The sequence below is a fragment of the Octopus bimaculoides genome, chromosome 11 (assembly GCF_046866305.1).
Source record: "Octopus bimaculoides isolate indiv1 chromosome 11, ASM4686630v1, whole genome shotgun sequence".
NCBI lineage: Eukaryota > Metazoa > Mollusca > Cephalopoda > Octopoda > Octopodidae > Octopus > Octopus bimaculoides.
In genome coordinates this window covers 69,913,371-69,935,205 of record NC_142938.1, presented here as the reverse complement: position 1 = coordinate 69,935,205, position 21,835 = coordinate 69,913,371, and the positions used below count along the sequence as shown (strand labels likewise).

General features: G+C 37.4%; 1 protein-coding gene across 1 annotated transcript in view; it reads left to right on the top strand.

Moving 5' to 3' along the window:
• The window catches only part of LOC106876708 (uncharacterized), a 30,614-nt gene extending 10,906 nt beyond the window's left edge, over positions 1–19,708 (top strand). Inside the window, exons 2-3 of the mRNA XM_014925372.3 lie at positions 10,240–11,377; positions 19,487–19,708. Coding sequence (XP_014780858.1) covers positions 10,352–11,377; positions 19,487–19,696 — 1,236 coding nt within the window. The 5' untranslated portion in view covers positions 10,240–10,351 and the 3' untranslated portion in view covers positions 19,697–19,708. The remainder of the gene's footprint in view (positions 1–10,239; positions 11,378–19,486) is intronic.
• The last annotated feature ends 2,127 nt before the right edge of the window (positions 19,709–21,835 follow it).

Here is a 21,835-nt window from a genome sequence, read left to right as displayed (position 1 = left end):
CTACTGTGCACACATAAAAGACAAAAATTAGTTAAACTATCTTCTTAATATATCATGGTGGCAAGTTTTACATCATTTGAGAAGTCATAGTCCTCTTGCATTCTGGAGGGTATCGGGGTGTTTGAGTGACATTAGACCCCCAACAAACGCCCATAAATTAAATGCATCTATCTGGGCCACGATCATGGCCCATCACGCTTTATGTATTAATACTGTTGTATTACAATAACAGAAATTATGTACTCTTCCACCTCTCTTCATGCTCAATGTATCCAGCTCCTCATCCCCACATTGGCCATTATGCCCAATCCTTTCTCTTTGGAACATCAGCCCTCTAGGATTTTCTTCCTGTTCATGTCTTTTCTGCAAGTGTTTAGTCATGGAGCAATGAAAAGAAAATGAGGGCAAGTCATTGCAATAAAACCCATGCCCCTCTAAGCAATAGATTTGGGAGGATTTAAACTTTGCATCACAAGCTAAAACGATATTATATTGATATCATTTGGGTGGTCATAACATCTGTTTATCCTGTTTGCCAGTAGTTCAGCATTCAAAGACTAGTGAAATGAGGTACATTACTTACTTGAAAACCAGTAAAGGTTTGTATCAGGAAGAGCTTAGTGATAGAAATACTGTGTCAAAATCTTGTCCAACCCATGCTAGCATCAAAGATGTTGTAATTATAATGCTGATGTGATGCCACCTAGTTGTGAATTATGATGATGATGAGGAAGACAACAACACTGACAATAGCAATGATGTTTATTCTTTTCTACTCTAGGTACAAGGCCCAAAATGTTTGGGGAGTGGCTGTATGGTAAGTAGCTTGCTTACCAACCACATGGTTCTGGGTTCAGTCCCACTGCGTGGTACCTTGGGCAAGTGTCTTCCACTATAGCCTCGGGTCAACCAAAGCCTTGTGAATGGATTTTGTAGACGGAAACTGAAAGAAGCCCATCGTATATATATATATATATATATATATATATATATATATATATGTGTGTGTGTGTTTGTGTGTCTGTTTTTCCCCCTACCATCGCTTGACAACCGATGGTGGTGTGTTTACGTCCCCGTAACTTAGCGGTTCAGCAAAAAGGGACCGAAAGAATAAGAACTAGGCTTACAAAGAATAAGTCCTGGGGTCGATTTGCTCGACTAAAGGTGGTGCTCCAGCATGGCCGCTGTCAAGTGACTGAAATAAGTAAAAGAGATATATATGCAATTGTGTGTCTGTGTTTGTCCCCCTACCATCGCTTGAGAACCAATGCTGGTGTGTTTATGTCCCCATAACCTAGCAGTTCAGCAAAAAAAAAGACCGATAGAATAAGTACTAGGCTTACAAAGAATAAGCCCTGTGGTCGATTTGCTCGACTAAAGGCGGTGCTCCAGTATGGCCACAGTTAAATGACTGAAACAAATAAAAGAATAAGAGAACATATGCTAAGGCAGCCAATGAGCAGAATCGTTGTAGCATTTCATCCGTCTTTTTGCATTCCGAGTTCAAATTCCACTGAGACTGACTTGGTTTTTCATCCTTTCAGGGTCAATAAAATAAGTACCAGTTGAGCAATGGGGTCAATATTATCAACTTACCCCCTCCCCTCAAACTTTGAAACCATTATAGAATATACCATTATCTGTTGCTTTCTGCTCCTCTTCTTCTTCCTTCCATCTCCACCTCTTTTGCCCCCTGCCGTCTCCCTCCACCTCTCTCTCTCTCTGCACAAATTAGTTTGCTATCTTTGTGTAATTGGTTGTTATTGTTAAAATATTGGGTCAAGTTGTCCTTTCCTGGAGATACGTCAGCACTTCAAAAGTGACTAACCAAGATATGGTGATGCTGATAACTACTTACAATGCGTAGGCCAGTGAAGAGGGGGCTTCTGCTTGGTCACCAAGACGCATCTGACACAGTCACATAAATACAAGCTCAACAACATACTCCTCTTTTATTCTCTTATTTGTTTCAGTCGTTTGACTGCGGCCATGCTGGAGCACCGCCTTTAGTCGAACAAATCGACTCCAGGACTTATTCTTTGTAAGCCTAGTACTTATTCTATCAGTCACTTTTGCCGAACTGCTAAGTTACAGGGATGCAAACACACCAACATCAGTTGTCAAGTGATGGAAGGTAGGACAAACACAGACACACATAAATATATACATAGGTGCAGGAGTGGCTGTGTGGTAAGTAGCTTGCTTACCAACCACATGGTTCCGGGTTCAGTCCCACTGTGTGGCACCTTGAGCAAGTGTCTTCTACTATAGCCTCGGGCCACCCAAAGCCTTGTGAGTGGATTTGGTAGATGGAAACAGACGTGCTTTTTACATGGTGCCAAGCAGCAGTGAGACCACCAAATAACTTACAAGACAAGACCCTTCAACTGAGTGGGGAGTAGTTTTGAGGGAGGTGAGTTTGTGTCTGGTGGTGAGCGGTTAAAGTGTGAATAGAAGGACAGAAATAGGTATCTAGAATATAAAGGAGATACATGGCTGCCTTAGTTGGGGAGAAAGAGGAAAGATAAAGAAGAGAAAAGGTGAAGATGTGATGGTGGAGGTGGGTACATTCAGTTACAAGGAGGTGTATATAAGCAGAACCAAGGATTGGATAGGGTGAATGGGGAAGTAAGCTTGCATGATTGCAATCATAGAATGAAAGGCAGTCTGAGGTGAGTTAATATCAAAAGGATTTGATACATGTTTCTGTTGACTGTTCAGCCACTTACATGTTAATTCAATAAGCATTAGGTTCATTTGATCAAAGAGCTGAATAACCAAAGGAAATTCATTGAATAGATTTTGCAGCCAAATTAGATGATATTTTGAACGTTTAATGAACACCATACCAGTAGTTGTGGTTCATTCCATTAGAAATTATCTCTGAATTTATCATCTCCACTCCTTCCTACCATAAATAATAAATGACCCAACTACTTGATAATCATTTTTTTATTAAGTGCATTCATGAACCATAGCCTTATTAGATTCAAAGAGAAGTTTAACGATCTAATTAATGGTTCTCTGCATTGTCAAAAATGTTTGTGCAATTGGCTTTCATAAGCTTGCATTCCATATGCTGAGATAGTTCCAATTGTAGCTTCCAGAAGCTATTAATAGCAAACAAGTGATTAAAACCGGTCTTCAATTGAATACTTACCCATATTTACATGAAGACAACCACTGCCTATTTTGCCTATGAATCAAAAAATATTGCTTTGTTGGTCTTATTTCAAAAATCATTTGAACTTGTGCAAGGAATTTTAGTTAATTTTGCTTAAGAACTGTTAGTTATTGCAAAAGTTATTTGCTATTATTTCCATGTTGTATGGTCATTCCACAGTTATCTTACACTTTGACCATTTTATTATTACCATATGTCTGTTGATGTACACTGTTTCTGTTTCAATTAAAAACTGAAGAAATTAGCAAAATAACTTTGTCAATATTAAGCTGGTGCTTGGAACATAAATTAAGGTGAAATTTTGTTGGAAGATTAAATTTATATCATTTTAAAGCAAGAAGTTTGTATGATTGGATTCAGGTGGGTTGGTATCAAAAGGATTAATTATAGGCACAGGAGTGGCTGTGTGGTAAGTAGCTTGCTTACCAACCACAAGGTCCCACGTTCGTTACCACTGTGTGGCACCTTGGGCAAGTGTTTTCTACTATAGCCTCAGGCCGAACAAAGCCTTGTGAGTGGATTTGGTAGACGGAAACTGAAAGAAGCCCGTCGTATATATGTATATATATATATATATATATGTTTGTGTTTCTGTGTTTGTCCCCCCGATGGTGGTGTGTTTATGTCCCTGTAACTTAGCGGTTTGGCAAAAGTGACAGATAGAATAAGTACTAGGCTTACAAAGAATAAGTCCTGGGGTCGATTTACTCAACTAAAAGGCGGTGCTCCAGCATTGCCGCAGTCAAATGACTGAAACAAGTAAAAGAGTAAAAAAGAGTAACCAACTTTTATTTTTTGATTAACTTTCTCTATTGTTCATTCTTGTATAACAGCCATTCCAATTCATTCAAACACTCATCATCATCATCATCATCATCATCATCATCATCATCATCATCGTCCTTTAAAGTCTGTTTTCCATACTGACATGAGTTAGACAGGAGCTGGCAAGCCAGAGAGCTGCACCAGGCTCCAGTCTGTTTTGGCTTGGTTTTTTTGATTGGATGCCCTTCCTAACACCAACCACTCTACAGAGTGTACTGGGTGTCTTTTACGTGTTACCAGCACAAGTACCACTTACATATCACTGGCATGGGTGCATTTCACATGTCACCAGTACGGGTGCCTCTTACATGTCACTGGCACAGGTGCCACTTAAGGAGTTGAATGCCTCTGACAACCACTGGTAACAATGACAATTAGTCACATATGCAAAAAAGCTTGACAACACTTGAATTACAAATTATATATTGAGTGAAGGCATCTAAATTTGGAAGTAGATAAGTTGTTTGATAGGTGTTATAGTAATAATCACAATTGTTATAATTATAGTAATAATTATATTACGGTAATAATCAGGAGGTGGTTGTTACAATATAATTACTAATCATTATATATAAACACATGCATCGCTGTATGCATGAGAATTTTCCTCTTTCCAACTATCTTGCTTCAGATTCAGTTCTCATGTGCAACACCTTGGACAGGGGTTCTCTGGTATGACCCCATGTCAACTACCGTATTTTAACATGAATAAGGAATCCTTTTTTTTTTATCAAAAATTAGGCTTAAAAAATATGGGTGTTTCTTATACATGGATAGTATTATAATCCCTTACAAAACCTTTTTCCCAAATTTTAAGTCTCAAAAATTAAGGGGTTTCTTTATACACAAGGGTTCCTTATACATGTTAAAATATGGTAAATCCTGTGAGTGAATTTGGTAGACAGAAACTGAAAGAAACTTGTCATGCATGTGCGCGCACACACATATTTATATGAAAAAGAAAAAAGATTAAAGGTCCTTTCCAAGCCATAGGCTCATACGGTTAGTTTCCTAGGTTCTGTGGCATATATATTCCCTTCCCATGGGATGGGACACTGGCCTATTTCAGGATTACTCATTTTTGCCAGTTGAGTGGAGTGGAGCAACGTGGAATGAAGTGTTTTGCTCAAGAACACAGCAGGTCGCCCAGTCCAAGAATCGAAACCACAATCTTACGATTATGAGTGGAATACCCTAACCACTAAGCCACATGCCTAGCACTAACCTTATGATCATAAGTGCACCACCACCACCATCCTAGCAATAAAGCCATACACTTCCACCCACAAGCTCTCACACACACACACACATTTACGTGTGCCTGTTTACATTTGTCCTCTGTGAAAGTCATGAACTATAATTAGTGTTGTTGTTGTTGTTACTTCTGTCAACAAATCATCTACGAGGATGTGTAAAATAAGAGATCCTTTACTTGAAAAACAAAGCGTCAGTGGACGTAAGAGGCATCCTACTGTAAAACAACACCCCAGAAATATATTCATTTAATCCATACTAGCATGGGAAAAACTGATGTCAAAACACAGAACAGAAAGAATAATAAATGAATGAATATATAAAGAAACAATATCTTCCTTCCTCATGAATAACATAGTTAAATCCTAATCTTCTGTGTTGTTACAGTTGCTTACGCCTCACACTACCTGGTAATCAGGTCTTTTAGGTTTTACAATGACAATACCTTAACTCTTTCATTACTGTATTTATTTTGAGATACTCTGTGTGTCTTTCAATTAATTTTAAATATTACAAAGAATTTAGTAAAATAACTTAGTTATCATTAAGCTAGTGTTAGGAACATAAATTGTGACTAAGGTTTTGGTGGAAAATTTTAACCAGAATTTTGAAAACAAGACATTTGCACTACAGAGCCAGCAGCGGTTTCAGCCGGGTTGGTATCAAAAACGTTAAGAAATGTTTCTCTATTATATATTTTAACCCTTTTGTTACCATATTTCTGTTGAAATGCTCTGTGTTTCTTTCAATTAATTTTGAGTATGATAAAGAATTTAGTGAAATAATTTAGTTGTCATTAAGCTCGTGTTAGGAACATAAATTGTGACTAAGGTTTGATGGAAAATTTTAATTCAGAACTTATGAGAACAAGACATTTGTACTACAGAACCAGAGCGGGTTTCAGTCATGTTGGTAACAAAAGGGTTAAGCCATCTATTTTAATTTGTGTCACTCTTGTTTTATTTTGTTTTAATCAATGTCCTGGTCTTGTCATGATTTAATCTTATTGCAAATCAAATAACCAAACAACACTATTTTGCACTGTCATTGTTGCTACTCTGGTTGAAAAACATCGAATTATTGCAACAACATAATGTCTTTTAAAGTCAGTGTAGTAATTCTAGTTGTTGTTGTTGGTGAGCCCCAGGTCACCTCTGATTGAGCAGAGCTGTGATTAAAGATGTTCCAGCCATTGATTATTAGTAAAATTGGTAAGTCACTCATAAAGTTATTTTAGTTAGAAGAAATACAAGGTACTATTTCTTGGACTCCAAAGACTCTGTCTCCAATATATATCAGTGTTAATAATATATATGATAAATATATACATCAGTTGTGGCGTGCAAGAGAGACGATTGCGCTGGTATGGACATGTGGTGAGAATGGATGAGGATAGCTGCGTGAAAAAGTGCCACACCCTAACAGTTGAGGGAACCTGTGGAAGAGGTAGGCCCAGGAAGACCTGGGCTGAGGTGGTGAGGCAAGACCTTCGTACATTGGGCCTCACCGAGGCGATGACTACTGACCGAGACCTTTGGAAATGTGCTGTGCGTGAGAAGACCCGGCAAGCCAAGTAAGATCGTTGCCAGTGCCCCTGGACTGGTTCTTGTGCGGGTGGCACATGAGATGCACCATTTTGAGCGTGGCCGATGCCAGTACCGCCTGACTGGCTCCCGTAGGATTTTCGAGCGAGATCGCTGCCAGTGCCCCTGGACTGGCTTGTGCGGGTGGCACATAAAAGACACCATTTCGAGCGTGGCCGTTTTCGTGCGGGTGACATGTAAAAGCACCCACTACACTCTCTGAGTGGTTGGCGTTAGGAAGGGCATCCAGCTGTAGAAACTCTGCCAAATTAGACTGGAGCCTGGTGTTGCCATCCGGTTTCACCAGTCCTCAGTCAAATCGTCCAACCCATGCTAGCATGGAAAGCGGACGTTAAACGATGATGATGATGATGATATACCTCAGACTACAGTCTAATCCTTATAGCATGCATGTGTGCACATACATATACACACTCAGACATGTTATATTTATGTTACAGGTTTAGTACGATGTCTGTTACTAATTAAATTATTTGGCTACTGATACTGTTACAACTTGTATAAATGCCTGTCAGCTAAATAGATGTGATGCTCCTTCTAACGAATATCCACCTGGTGTTTCCTTATTTACAAATTTTTGGGTACCTGATACTAATTTTAGAATGTGCTACTAACAGAGGTGTAGGGTAAAAACTAACAAATATTCTAGTATAAATACTAGAGAACTGTAGAGTCAAAGAGAGCTGAAGTATTCTAATAGAAGTACAGAGGGATGTGAGGTTAAGAACAACAAGACTATTCCAATAGAAGCTCTGGGAGGTGTTAGGGAAAGGAAAGTAAGAATTCTAAAACATGAATATTGAAAGATGTGGGATAAAACAAACTGTGTCAGGTACCAAAAGCCTTTCTGGAAATGCCTAGAACATTCCAAGAGATAAATGGAGAACAACATTCATTCTTTGGCTGTATGTGTGCATATGAGTTTGTGTGTGTGTGTGTGTGTGTGTGTGTGTTCATATGTATGCATGTTCCCATAATTACATATTTAGTTGTTGTACAAATAGTCTCATCATTTCTTTCTCCTCCTCATCATCATCATCAATGTTACTTACATTCGTTCCCACCTCTTAACGGTTATTTTATGGGTAATTTACAACACAACCATCTTCTACATGGTTCACTTGATAAAGTTAGTAGATTCTAAGACCTCGTTCTTTCACAGGATGTTTTAGCATTTTGTTTTCCTTTTCATAACAATCCTCAGATCACTTTAAACATTAATACAAAGTCATCTTCGTCAATATTTGTAACATCTAAGGCGGAAAACTGGCAGAATCGTTAGCACGCCGGGCAAAATGCTTAGCAGTATTTTGTCTGTCTTTACGCTCTAAGTTCAAATTCCATCGAGGTCGACTTTGCCTTTCATCCTTTCGGGGTCGATAAATTAAGTACCAGTTGCATACTGGGGTCGATCTAATCGACTGCAACCCCTAAAAATTTTCGGGCCCTGTGCCGAGAGTAGAAAAGAATGTTTGTAGCATCTAAGGTAGTGAGGTGGCAGAATCATTAGCAACACTGAAGACGTTTCATTCTTCTTCACATTCTTAGTTGAAATTCCACCAAAGTCAACTTTGCCTTTCGTCCCCTTTCAGGGGTTAATAAAATAAGTACCAGTTGAGCACTGGGGATGATGTAATCAACTTACCTGCTCCCTTGAAATTGCTGGCTTTGTGCCAAAATTTGAAATCAATATTTGTAGAGTCTATAGTTACATTTTCCTTGCTTCATTCTTTCTGGTCGGCTAATATTTTGTGTCATTCAACCTACCTACCCTTGTTCAAATGTAGAATTTTGTAACATTCTAATGTAACTCTGGATTTTTTTTTTTTTTTTTTGTTTCTAGAGTTTTCTTTGGTAGTACAGAGTTATGACTGATGCCAGTGTTGCGTAAGTGGCACCCATGCCAGTGGCATGTAAAAAGCACCCTTCAAACTTTGTGCCTTGTGGAGGCAGTGACAATTGACCGAAACCTTTGGCAATATACTGTGCGAAATGCTTAGCGGTATTTCATCTGTCTTTATGTTCTGAGTTCAAATCCCACTGGGGTCGACTTTGCCTTTCGTTTTTTCAGGGTTGATAAATTAAATACCAGTTGCGTACTGAGGTTGATTTAATTGACTGCTCCCCCCCCCCCTCCCCAAAAATTTTGGGCTTAGATTAGAAAAGAATATACCATGCATGAGAAGACCTCTCAAGCCAAGTGAGATCATAGTCCTTGTCGATGCCAGTGTTTTGTGACTGGCATGTAAAAAGCATCCACTACACTCCCAGAGTGGTTGGCGTTAGGAAGGGCATCCAGCAGTAGAAACCATGCCAAATCAGACTGGAACCTAGTGCAGCTCCCCAGCTTACCAGTTTTCAATCAAACCGTCCAATGGGAAACAGATGTTAAATGATGATGTAGTATGCCATGCTAATGATTCCAAAGAAGGATGAAACAGCACTATCAATGGCTACCAACAACTAGAAACTTTAATAACTCTATGTGTAGGAAAGACAACATTGTGTACACTCTGTACACCTTCTACTTTAGTCTTATGTGAATACCAAACTTTTAAGTTCGCTTCAACTTAACTTAATCTAGAAGAGATTGTCTCCCCTTTAATAGTTGGATACCAGAGGCACATCACATATTTGGACTGTAGCAAGTATTTTGCTAGTTCTCTGCCTCTCCCTTGTAACTAACCCTAACCCTTGTCAGCTCATTAACTCCACAAATGCCTTTTAGTCACTCATATTTTCTAGCAATAGCATTATTGATACAGTATACAAATATATTGTGAATATATTTACATATAGGACATATATTTCATATATTTACATATATTTCATATATTTACATATAGTTACATATATATTAGATTGGAGTCTGGTGTAGCCATCTGGTTCGCCAGTCCTCAGTCAAATCGTCCAACCCATGCTAGCATGGAAAACTGACATTAAACAATGATGATGGTGATGATGATGATGATGATGATAATGATGATTTTATATATTTCATATATTTACATATATTTATATATATATCAGATTGGAGTCTGGTGCAGCCATCTGGTTCGCCAGTCCTCAGTCAAATCGTCCAACCCATGCTAGCATGGAAAACTGACATTAAACAATGATGATGGTGATGATGATGATGATGATGATGATGATGATTTTATATATTTCATATATTTACATATATTTATATATATATCAGATTGGAGTCTGGTGCAGCCTTCTGGTTCACCAGTCCTCAGTCAAATCGTCCAACCCATGCTAGCATGGAAAACGGACATTAAACGATGATGATGATTTTATATATTTCTTCTTACAAATATGATCATGATGATGGTGATGATGATATTTCTTTCATATTTCTTTCTTTTACAGAAACCTCTGACTGACATCTTATATTATGGTGCCTGCTACTCTGCATTCAGTAAATTCTGGACTATAAAGAAGTATAAGTTTCTACAACAGGAAAAACTTTCGAAACTAAAAGATGGAATACATTACAGTTGATAATTTCATGGATATGGAGCTGTACAAGTTCCACCTGAGTGAGCATCGTAGCATGGAAAGCAACTGGCCTCCATTGTGCAAGGCTTGTATTGATTTGGATGTAAATAGTATTATGAAATTAATACAATCAAATGTTGATGTTAATTTGGCTTGTCAAGACGGCAAGACACCACTTCATTTGATATGTGATACACAACCTGAAAACAGTTTGTCTCTAAAAATTACAGACTTGCTTATCTCCAATGGTGCAAACATCGATTCGGTTGATAACGAAGGCAGCACTCCGATCTGTATCGCTTGTAAGAATAACAACATTGAGCTCGTGAAACTGCTCTTGAAGTCTGGCTGTACAATAAATACCTCATCATATCTATTGAATACACCAATGAAAGTAACTTCTAGGAATGCAAATAACTGGTTTTGTTGCCATACTCATTCGAGCTTTGCTGGTGATGAACAAAAGACTATTTATATACCTCCACCCATACATATAGCCAAGTTGCTACTGGAAGCTGATGGCCAACAATCAAAGGAAGCAACTTGTTTGCCCAGTGCCGTTCAGTTTTCTAATTATGACATCGTTAAGGATTTACTGGAATCTGGAATGTCCCCAAATCTGCTTGATGAAAATAGCTGTACTGCATTAGGGTGTGCATGCATGATTGAATCGGTGGACCCTAAAGTTGTTGAGCTGTTGCTACAATATGGAGCAAATGTGAATCGGGGTAGTAGCTGGAAGAAGCAGAAGCCATTAATATTTGCATTTGCACACAATGCTTTGGAAAAGATAAAAATATTATTGTCATATGGAGCATGGATTACTTCCGAAGAAATGACAGAACTTGTATCTGTAAATCTTTCAAAATACATTTTAGAAAACCCTGAAAGTGTTGAAATTGACAGTGAAGAATTCCTTTCTTGGAGATTGTTATTGGCAGCAGGTTTTACCCCTACCCTCCATGGTACTATAAATGTAACAGATAGTTTGTTTTCCAAACTTGAACAGGTAAATTTTGATTTTTTTTATTACCTTCATTTATTTTCTGTTCTCCTTTTTTTTTATATCTTTTATCTCGCCCTGTTTTTGTTCAGTAATTTTCATATGATGATGATGATGATGACTTCTACTGTACTAAAACAATCAACAAAGAGGAAATTTAAAAGCTTAATTTTGAAACTTCATTATTTTAAAATTGTATAACAAAAACAACAAAAGCACTCAGAGCGCAAACCTCTGCCAAAGCAATGCTAACGTCCTCTCAACGATTAGCCAAAGATGGTTTTTAAAATGAGAATATCAGAAATAAACTCAACTGCTCTCACAAACGAGAATACTAAAAGTGAAACTGACCGCTCTCAAAAATTAAGTAAAAACAAACTGGAAAAATAATCCAGAATCATTGTCCAGTACTGGATCAATCCCAAAATCTAATCAGTTGTGCCAGTCACGAGGCCAAACATCCCTGAAAGATTCATCTGAAACCATCCAGCAGTTCTTGAGATATCTTGTCCACAGACAAACGAACAAACACGACTGAAAACAATACCCTCGCCCTCATTAAGGCAGAGGTAATAAAAATAGCACATTACAATGTTGTTTCATTCATTTATCATCATCATCATCATCATCATCGTTTAATGTCCGCTTTCCATGCTAGCATGGGTTGGACGATTTGACTGAGGACTGGTGAAACCGGATGGCAACACCAGGCTCCAATCTGATTTGGCAGAGTTTCTACAGCTGGATGCCCTTCCTAACGCCAACCACTCAGAGAGTGTAGTAGGTGCTTTTATGTGTCACCTGCACGAAGGCCAGTCAGGCGATACTGGCAAAGGCGTTTATGAATGAATAAATTCTTTCTGCTATAGGCACAAGGCCTGAAATTTTAGGGGAGGGGTCCAGTTGATTACATTCACTCCAGGACTCAGCTGGTATTTATTTTATCAACTCTGAAAGAATGAAAGGCAAAATCAATCTCAGCAGAATATCTATGAATTAATAATAAACAGGTATGGCTGTGTGGTTCAGAAGTTGCCTTTACAGCCATGCAGTTTCAGGTTCAGTCCCACAGCATGGTACTTTGGGCAAGTGCTTTTTACTGTAGCTCCAGCTCAACCAGTGCTTTGTGAATGAATGTGGTAGATGGAAACTGTATGAAAGCTCAATGTATGTATGTATGTGTGTGTGTGTGTGTATATATATATATATATATATACATACACATACATACAGTCGCCATGCTTGATCGCTAAATCCACAAGTTTTTTTTATTCTCTCCCTATTTATTTTCTCTTATTCCTTTCTGTTGAAGAGCATAGGCTCAAAATGTAAAACACTTTCTCACTTTCCCAAGTGTCAAGCTAATACATCTGCTTGTTGTTCATACACCTATCTTCATCTTTTGTTTTTCTGTAAATTTCAACTATATATATGTGTGTGTGTGTGTGTGTGTGTGTTTGTGTTTGTCATTCCTCACCACATAACAACCAGCATTGTTTTGTTTACATCCTCATAACTTAGCAGTTTGATAAAATATGTACCAGACTTGAAAAATAAGTACTGTGGCCAATTTGTTCAACTAAATCCATAATGGCCACAGCCCAATGACAAATGTTGTTGTTGTTGTTGGCACTCCGTCACTTACGACGTCGAGGGTTCCAATTGATCCGATCAATGGAACAGCCTGCTCATGAAATTAACGTGCAAGTGGCTGAGCACTCCACAGACACGTGTACCCTTAACGTAGTTCTCGGGGAGATCTAGCGTGACACAGTGTGTGACAAAGCTGACCCTTTGAATTACAGGCACAGCAGAAACAGGAAGTAAGAGAAAGTTGTGGTGGAAGAGTACAGCAGGGTTCGCCACCATCTCTTGCCGGAGCCTCGTGGAGCTTTTAGGTGTTTTCGCTCAATAAACACTCACAACGTCCAGTCTGGGAATCGAAACCGTGATCCTATGACCGCAAGTCCGCTGCCCTAACCACTGGGCCATTGCGCCTCCAATTTGTTTTCTTAATTGAAAAAATAATGAAGAATTTATTAATTGAAAAAAATAATGAAGAACTTGTTAAAATAAGTCTGTCGTTATTAAACAGGTGTAAGGCGGCAACCTGGCAGAATCGTTAGCAGGTGAAATGCTTAGCAGTATTTCGTCTGTCTTTACATTCTGAGTTCAAATTCTGCCAAGGTCGGCTTTGCCTTTCATCCTTTCGGGGTCGATAAATTAAATACCAGTGAAACGCTGGGGTCAATGTAATCAACTAGTCCCCTCCTCCAAAATTTCAAGGCCTTGTGCCTTCAGTAGAAAGGATTATTCAACTGTTTGCAACATATGTAATTTTCATAGAAGGCTTTGATTCAGATCATTTTAAACCAGGAAGTTTGTATGATAGAGCTATGTCTGGCCATTAGAAAATATTATGATGCTTGAAAACGAATGTTGGCAACAGAAAGAGCATCTAGCTGTAGAAAATCTGCTTCATTGAGCTCCATTCAATCCATGCAGATACAGAAAAATGGACATTAAAATGATTATTTCTGGAGCGTTGTCTTATAACAAGACTCTTGTTCAGTTGACATGAGTGAAAGGAATTCTCTTGAGAAAATTCCACCATTTATTACTGATCTAAGAACTGTAGCTAATTGCTGCTATCCTAGAAACGCGTTGATCCATCTGTTATTGCTTGTAATGTAAACTATTAAGGAAACCAGAAATGTCAGTTACGGAAATGAAAACTTACAGATTCGACTGCTTTCTTTCTCCTCACCACGGTCATTATTTTTCTATTATTGACAACCGCTGTGATTCTTTTCCTGCCTAGGATAGCAGTGGTGGGGATTTATTTGACTAAGCAGCGGCCATATAAAATCAAAGGCATATGTTAGTCTTCTTATGGAATTAACCACAGTTCTAATAAAAAAAATAAGTTGTTTCTTTTTACCATTTCTCTTCATTATAGAGAATTTATTTTAAAGGCTTCATTTATATTTGTTTTGTTTTGTTTCTATTAAGTAAATAATTATATTTTATAAAGATTTTGTAACTAAAGCTGTGTGATTAAGAAGCCACAGGCTCAGGCATGGCTGTGTGGTTTAGAGCAGCTCACTTTGCAACCATGTGGTTTTGGGTTCAATCCCAGTAAACATGGTACTTTGGGCAAGTGTTTTCTACAATGACTCTGGGCTGACCAATGCCGTTTAGGTGAATTTGGTAGATGGAAACTGTTTGTTGTATGTGTTTGTGTGTGAATGTATGTGTGCATGTATGTATATATATATATATATATATATATTAATAAATTATAGGGTGGCAAAGAAAATTTTAGAAATTTTATTTACCACCAGTGGCCTAGCGAGAGTAAAAACAGTCAATAGACTATGTATTATTCATTAGAAATGCAGAGACGCCTATAATAGGACATCTACTCGCTAGAAATAGCAGCAAAAATACTACATACCACAAAAGTTAGGGATAATTTCGAAAGGAAATGAAAAATAAAAAACTTTTACCAATCTATATTCTGTACCATGGTTTCAAGTCAATTTTAGTAAGACAAAGATTATATCTTACAAGGTCAGACTTTCGTCAGCAGAATTGACCAGACAACATATGAAGCACGAATCAGTACGCAGCATGGTTCGTGTTCTTATGTCTAATTTTTCAAAATATACCGCGTATTTACGGTTTACCTAATCGGCAGCAAATACAAAAATGCAAAATGCCGAAATTCCTACAGAAAATCATCCAAAAAGAATTTTATCATTATTAATAAATTATAGGGTGGCAAAGAAAATTTTAGAAATTTTATTTACCACCAGTGGCCTAGCGAGAGTAAAAACAGTCAATAGACTATGTATTATTCATTAGAAATGCAGAGACGCCTATAATAGGACATCTACTCGCTAGAAATAGCAGCAAAAATACTACATACCACAAAAGTTAGGGATAATTTCGAAAGGAAATGAAAAATAAAAACTTTTACCAATCTATATTCTGTACCATGGTTTCAAGTCAATTTTAGTAAGATAAAGATTATATCTTACAAGGTCAGACTTTCGTCAGCAGAATTGACCAGACAACATATGAAGCACGAATCAGTACGCAGCATGGTTCGTGTTCTTATGTCTAATTTTTCAAAATATACCGCGTATTTACGGTTTACCTAATCGGCAGCAAATACAAAAATGCAAAATGCCGAAATTCCTACAGAAAATCATCCAAAAAGAACTTTTGTGGTATGTAGTATTTTTGCTGCTATTTCTAGCGAGTAGATGTCCTATTATAGGCGTCTCTGCATTTCTAATGAATATATATATATATATATATATATATATATATATATATATAGTTGAAATTTATAGAAAAACAAAAGATGAAGACAGGTGTATGAAAAACAAGCAGGCGTATTAGTTTGACACTCGGGGAAAAATAGAAATATCTTTTACATTTCGAGCCTATGCTCTTCAAAAGAAAGGAATAAGAGGAAATAAATTGAGAGAGAATGACAAAAAACTTGTAGATTTAGTGGTCAAGCATGGCGAATGATTAGTAAAGAAGTTTGAAAGAAGAGGTTGAGAGAAAGGGAGATAATAAAGTGTTGGTGATCCTAAATGAAGGTACACGTGTGTGTGTTGTGAATAGGGGCTAGTGACTCTGGCGTGTGTGTCTGTAATGTGGCTGCTCATATAGTGGTATGTGTGGTGACACTATTGAAGATTGTGTGTTGGTGTGTGTGTATATATATATATACATATATATATGTGTGTGTGTGTGTGTAAAAGGTTGAAGAGGAACACACGAGTAGATATATATGGAAAAAAGACAAAGTAGAAAATGCTAAAATACTTTTATAAAGAACATTACAGAACCGGTTTCGATCCTTGAGATCTTTTCAACAGTAAATATGAATAATAGATTTTTGAAAAATTATTGAAAAATTAAATTATGGCAAATTTAAAAGAAAAGTCTTTTTAAAGACATATTTGTATAGTATTCAAGTAACAGGGGCATTTTTCTTGTTTCTGCCTGTCTCTGTTTCACTTGTTAACTCTTGTGGGTTCGAAGAAGGAATGCTATGATAGTAGCAGTGTGTTAAATAGTTGGGTTAAAAAGAGTTAAAAGTAAACAAGAAAAAATGCCCCTGTTACTTGAATACTATACAAATATGTCTTTAAAAAGACTTTTCTTTTAAATTTATCAAAATTTAATTTTTCAATAATTTATCAAAAATCTTATATTCATATTTACTGTTGAAAAGACCTCAAAGACCGAAACCGATTCTGTAATGTTATTTATAAAAGTGTTTTAGCATTTTCTACTTTGTCTTTTTTCCGTGTGTGTGTGTGTGTGTGTGTGTGTGTGTGTGTGAGATATATTGTTGTGGAAGAATCCTGACCACCCCCACGTGACAAAGTGGACTAATGCATTTCAATAAAATAAAGAAGCTGTGAACTGTAGCAGTTGGCAGCAGTACATTTCACCCAGTTTTGTTATTTTATTGAAATGCATTAGTCCACTTTCAGTCACGTGGAGGTGGTCAGGATCCTTCCACAACACATTTGTGTATATATATGTGTATACACATATATATATGTGTGTGTGTGTGTATATATATATATGTGTGTGTGTGTATATATATATATGTGTGTGTGTGTATATACATACATGCGTGTGTGTATATACATACATGTATGCGTCTGTGTTTGTCCCTCCACTGCTTGATAACCAGTGTTGGTTTATTTATGTCCCCATAACTTAGCATTTCAGGAAAAGAGTCTGACAGAATAAGTACCAAGTTTTAAAAATAAGTCTTGCGGTCGTTTTATTTTACTAAACCCATCAAGGTGGTGCCCCAATGACTGAAACAAGTAAAAGAAATAAGATATATATATATATATATTTTTATTTTAGGTTAGAAACCGGTTCTTTCTCTATTAGCAAGAAATCTTGAAATAAACTGAATAATGACATACATACACAGATGCATACATACATACATACATACACACGCATACATACATACATATATACATTTGTATATATGACGAGCACCATTACTTTTAGTTTTTAGTGTTTTATTATGAGATTTTTTTTTCCTCTGAAAAGTTACTGTAGCCCTCTCCGCTCCCCAGTTTGCTATATTGCATCCATGGGACTCCAGTTGAGAAGCCCTGAATTAGAACAATAAAAGTTCTTACATCCATCATAATCATTGTTTTCAAGACTTTCACAGTTCCATCATCAAGACGAGAAATATTATTGCTAACATGTTCATATCGTAGAGAAAACCCCCCTGCAAAAATAGACGACTGGTGACGCCAGCATTTCTCATAACACAGCACAACACGAAAATAAACACACAGCACAACATACACGCCACATAAAAATAAACATGTGACTGCTAACGTATAAAACTAATGATCAAATTTCAAATAGGTGTAATATTGCTTAAACAGATTTCGGGAAATAAAATCTAAAGAAGTCACATCTGCTTGCTGTAAAATAAGACAGCTATTATACACACCAGTAATACCACGTGTGTGTTTATGTTTGTGTGCATGCATAGCAATAAAAATGGCTTCTTTTAAACCCTTTTGATACCAAAGAGCTTGAAATCACTCTGGTTGTATGATATAAACTTCCTTTTTTAAAGTGTTCTAATTTCATAGCCTTTCCTTGGGATAATTTTCGTTTCAAACACCATCACATCATGGATGTTTCACTGAGCCAAGTAATGTTATTTCACTATATTTTTTAGTATTTTCAAAATTAATTGAAACAAAGGCAGTGTGTTTCTACAAGAATATGGTAACAAAAGGGTTAATGTTTCTATATTTATTTTCTCATGCTAGCAGGAGTGGCTGTGTGGTAAGTAGCTTGCTTACCAACCACATGGTTCTGGGTTCAGTCCCGCTGTGTGGCACCTTGGAAATAAATGCTGGACCATGTCGTTGACAAGCAAGCTTCTTACAACAGTCACACATGCACCTATATATATATATATATATATGTATATGTATGTATGTATTTGTATATATGTATGTATGTATGTATGTATTTGTACGTATGTATTTGTATGTATGTATGTATTTGTATGTATGTGTTTATATATTTAAATGCATATGTATATATTTATGCATACACATGTATGTATGCATATATATATGCTTGCATATATGTGTATGCATATATATACACACAGATATTTATTTATTTATCTATATATATAAAGTTAGATAAGGTTGGTGCATGGGATTACTTTAGGTTTCACATCCAGAAAGGGCCTGGCTTTATGGCATCTCATCAGATCCCAAAACCTGTTGGCTAAAGGCCTCTCTAAAATATGAAGGAGGAAATGAGCTCGTTAACTCAATGTTAACAAAGGTGATTGTCTCCCCTTGGCTATCGATCGCTGATGTCAACAAAGGGGGTTGTGGCCCTTTGGTTATCGATCGCTGGTGGTCCTGCTATCTCATGGATTCCGATAGGACTCCCTCAACCCAGGGAACCTCCTGAACTCCAGGACAGAGGTCTTTGGACTGTGCTTGCATTTTAGGAAATTCCTCTTAGCCTATTGGAACCCACGAGATAGCAGGGCTACCAACGATTGATAGCCAAAGGGACATATAACCCTTTTTGTTGGCACGGGCGTTCGATAGCCAAAGGGACACAACCCCCTTTGTTGACATCAGCAAAAAATAGCCAAGGGGAGACGATCCCCTTTGTTGACATTGAGTAACGAGCTCATCCTTTCCTCCATATTCTAGAGAGGCCTTTAGCCAACGGGTTTTGCGATCTGATGAGATGCCATAAAGCCAGGCCCTTTATGGATGTGAAGCCTAAAGTAATCCCATGCACCAACCTTATCTAGCTTTAATATATACTGCTCTATAACTTAGAGTGTGCTTCTTTCTTAGGATTTATGTTTACAGACGATATATATATATATATATATATATATATATATATGATGGGCTTCTTTTCAGTTTCCATCTACAGTATCTATTCACATTGTTTAGGGTTCAGAATAAGAGTCTGCCCATATTTTGAATAATAATTAAGAATGTAATTTATTTCCAGGAATTAACAAGAAAAATTTCTCGTTTCTTTTTGCAGATTGAGAAATGCAACAACTACAAACAAGTGATACCATGGTTAACGTCTTTACTATTTCCAGAACGAACACTGAAAGAATGGTGTCGCATTAGTATTCGGAGACATTTGAAGGTTTCGATAGATGACAACATCAAAAAACTTCACATTCCTAACTCACTGAAAGATTTTTTATTATTTAATGAATTTGAACGTAATAAATTTTCACAATGAAATTTCTATTTATCTGTTTCTTTGGTTGCTTTTTTTCCTTTTTTTTTTTTTTTTTTTTTTTTTTGATCTGAAATAGTTTTGTTACTTTCTCAAAAATTACTTACTCTGCAAGTAATACAAAAGTATCCATGCAGCTCTGTTTTGGATACCGAGGAAGATGATCAAGGTACATATATCTAGCTGTCACTTGTAAAGAAGTGCGGCTTGGTAACATGTACCATGATTTTACTATTTGTTTTAGGTGCTGTGTAATTGTGGATCGTAGGGCGACATACCGTGCTTGAGGAGACCTATTGAGTCAAGTACATCAACAACAATATCAAAATCAAATCAAATGGAAATTGTAGTTGTGACCCCCATGCCGGTAGCATGTAAAAAGCACCATCCGAACATGGCCAATGCCAGTGCCGCTTTGATTGGTTTCCATGTCGGTGGCACGTAAAAATCACCATCCAATTGTGGTTGATGCCAGCTCCTCTGGCCCCTGTGCCAGTGGCATGTTAAAAGCACCCACTACACTCTTGGAGTGGTTGGTGTTAGGAAGCGCATCCAGCTGTAGAAACACTTCCAGATCAGATTGGGGCCTGGTGCAGCCTCCTGGCTTCCCAGACCCCAGTGGAACCGTCCAACCCACGCCAGCGTGGAGAACGGACGTTAAACGATGATGATGAGATACAGGGTGGCCATAAAGTCACGCACCATCCTGCAATATGTGAAATTGCTAACATTCTCTTTTTTTTTTTTATCTTTTTTTCACAACTGTCGATATTACTCACAAACCAATCCTCATTGGTTGGGGGCAGATAATCAATAAGGCGAGGGGGGGGGGGCAAGGTAATGGTGTGGTGTAGGATTTGGTACAATCAAGTAACTGGACCATTTGATTTTGATTTGTATCCGGTGATTTATATCTGGACATGCTTGGCAACAAGATGATGCCTCACATGCATTCACTTGAAAAGGAAAATCCTGTCTGGTTGTCAGCCGGATGGGGCTCTACCCCATTATGCATTACAGGTTCGTGATTTTCTGCATGAAAATTTTCCAAGGAGATGGCTCGGGTGTCGCAGGCCAATTGAATAGGAACCGCGGTCACCAGATTTAACTCCCATGGACCTTTTCTTCTCGGGCTACATTAAACCCCTTGTGTATTCTGAAAAAATTTGTGACCAAGGACATCTTCAAAGAATTGTTGAAGCATGTGAACAAATCAATGGCAATGAAGAACTATTTGAGAGGGTTCATTGCAATTTCAAATTCTGTATGAACACATGTTTAGAGCTACATGGCCAACACTTTGAACATTTGTAATGGATTACCTACTTCATTGCTAATAAAGCATACATGATATCTCCCATGGTGCATGGCTTTGTGGCCACCCTGTAGACACCTGGATGTTTCACTGAGCCAAGAATCAGTGAGATTGAGAAGAATATGACAACAGGAGGTAGAGAGAGATGCATTGGTGCTCATTACGGCTAAATAGACAGGACCCAATGTGAAATGAAGTGCATTGCTCTTGCACTGCCCAGTTCGGAAATTGATATTTCAGTCATGAGTTGAACACTTTAACCACTAAGTCATACACCTTCACTATCTGACCAACTAATTTGCATATAATTGCAGTATCTTACTCTAGTCATCTCATCTGTATTGTGAGCAAGCTGACTCAAGATTTAGGACTTAACATATGTGTATACTAATTTTAAAAGCTATAATGAGCTTGTTGAAGGAGATTTGTCTGATATACTGAGGAATTTGAATGACTGCATTTTACAGATTGTTCAGGAATGATTAGTTGGATGTACAGTAAACTAGCACAAAGATAACCCATCGTTAATATAGCTTGGTAGTTGATCAATCAAATGTAATATTTATTTACTCACATCAGTTTGAATTAATCATGCATTATCTTGTAGTTTTGACATTTCAGTGATGTGATTGTTTATCTTTAGAATGACATTGTAGGGTAGGTGTGAGTGGTCAGATATGGCCGGTTTGTATATAAAATAAGAATATTCAGGCCAGGTATGGCCAGTTTAATTGGTAAGGGGGTTAGGTGTCTTGTCTCAGTGAACTCAAATCATGATAACCAATCCAACCCATACCAGTATGGAAAGCAGACATAAAATAATGAAT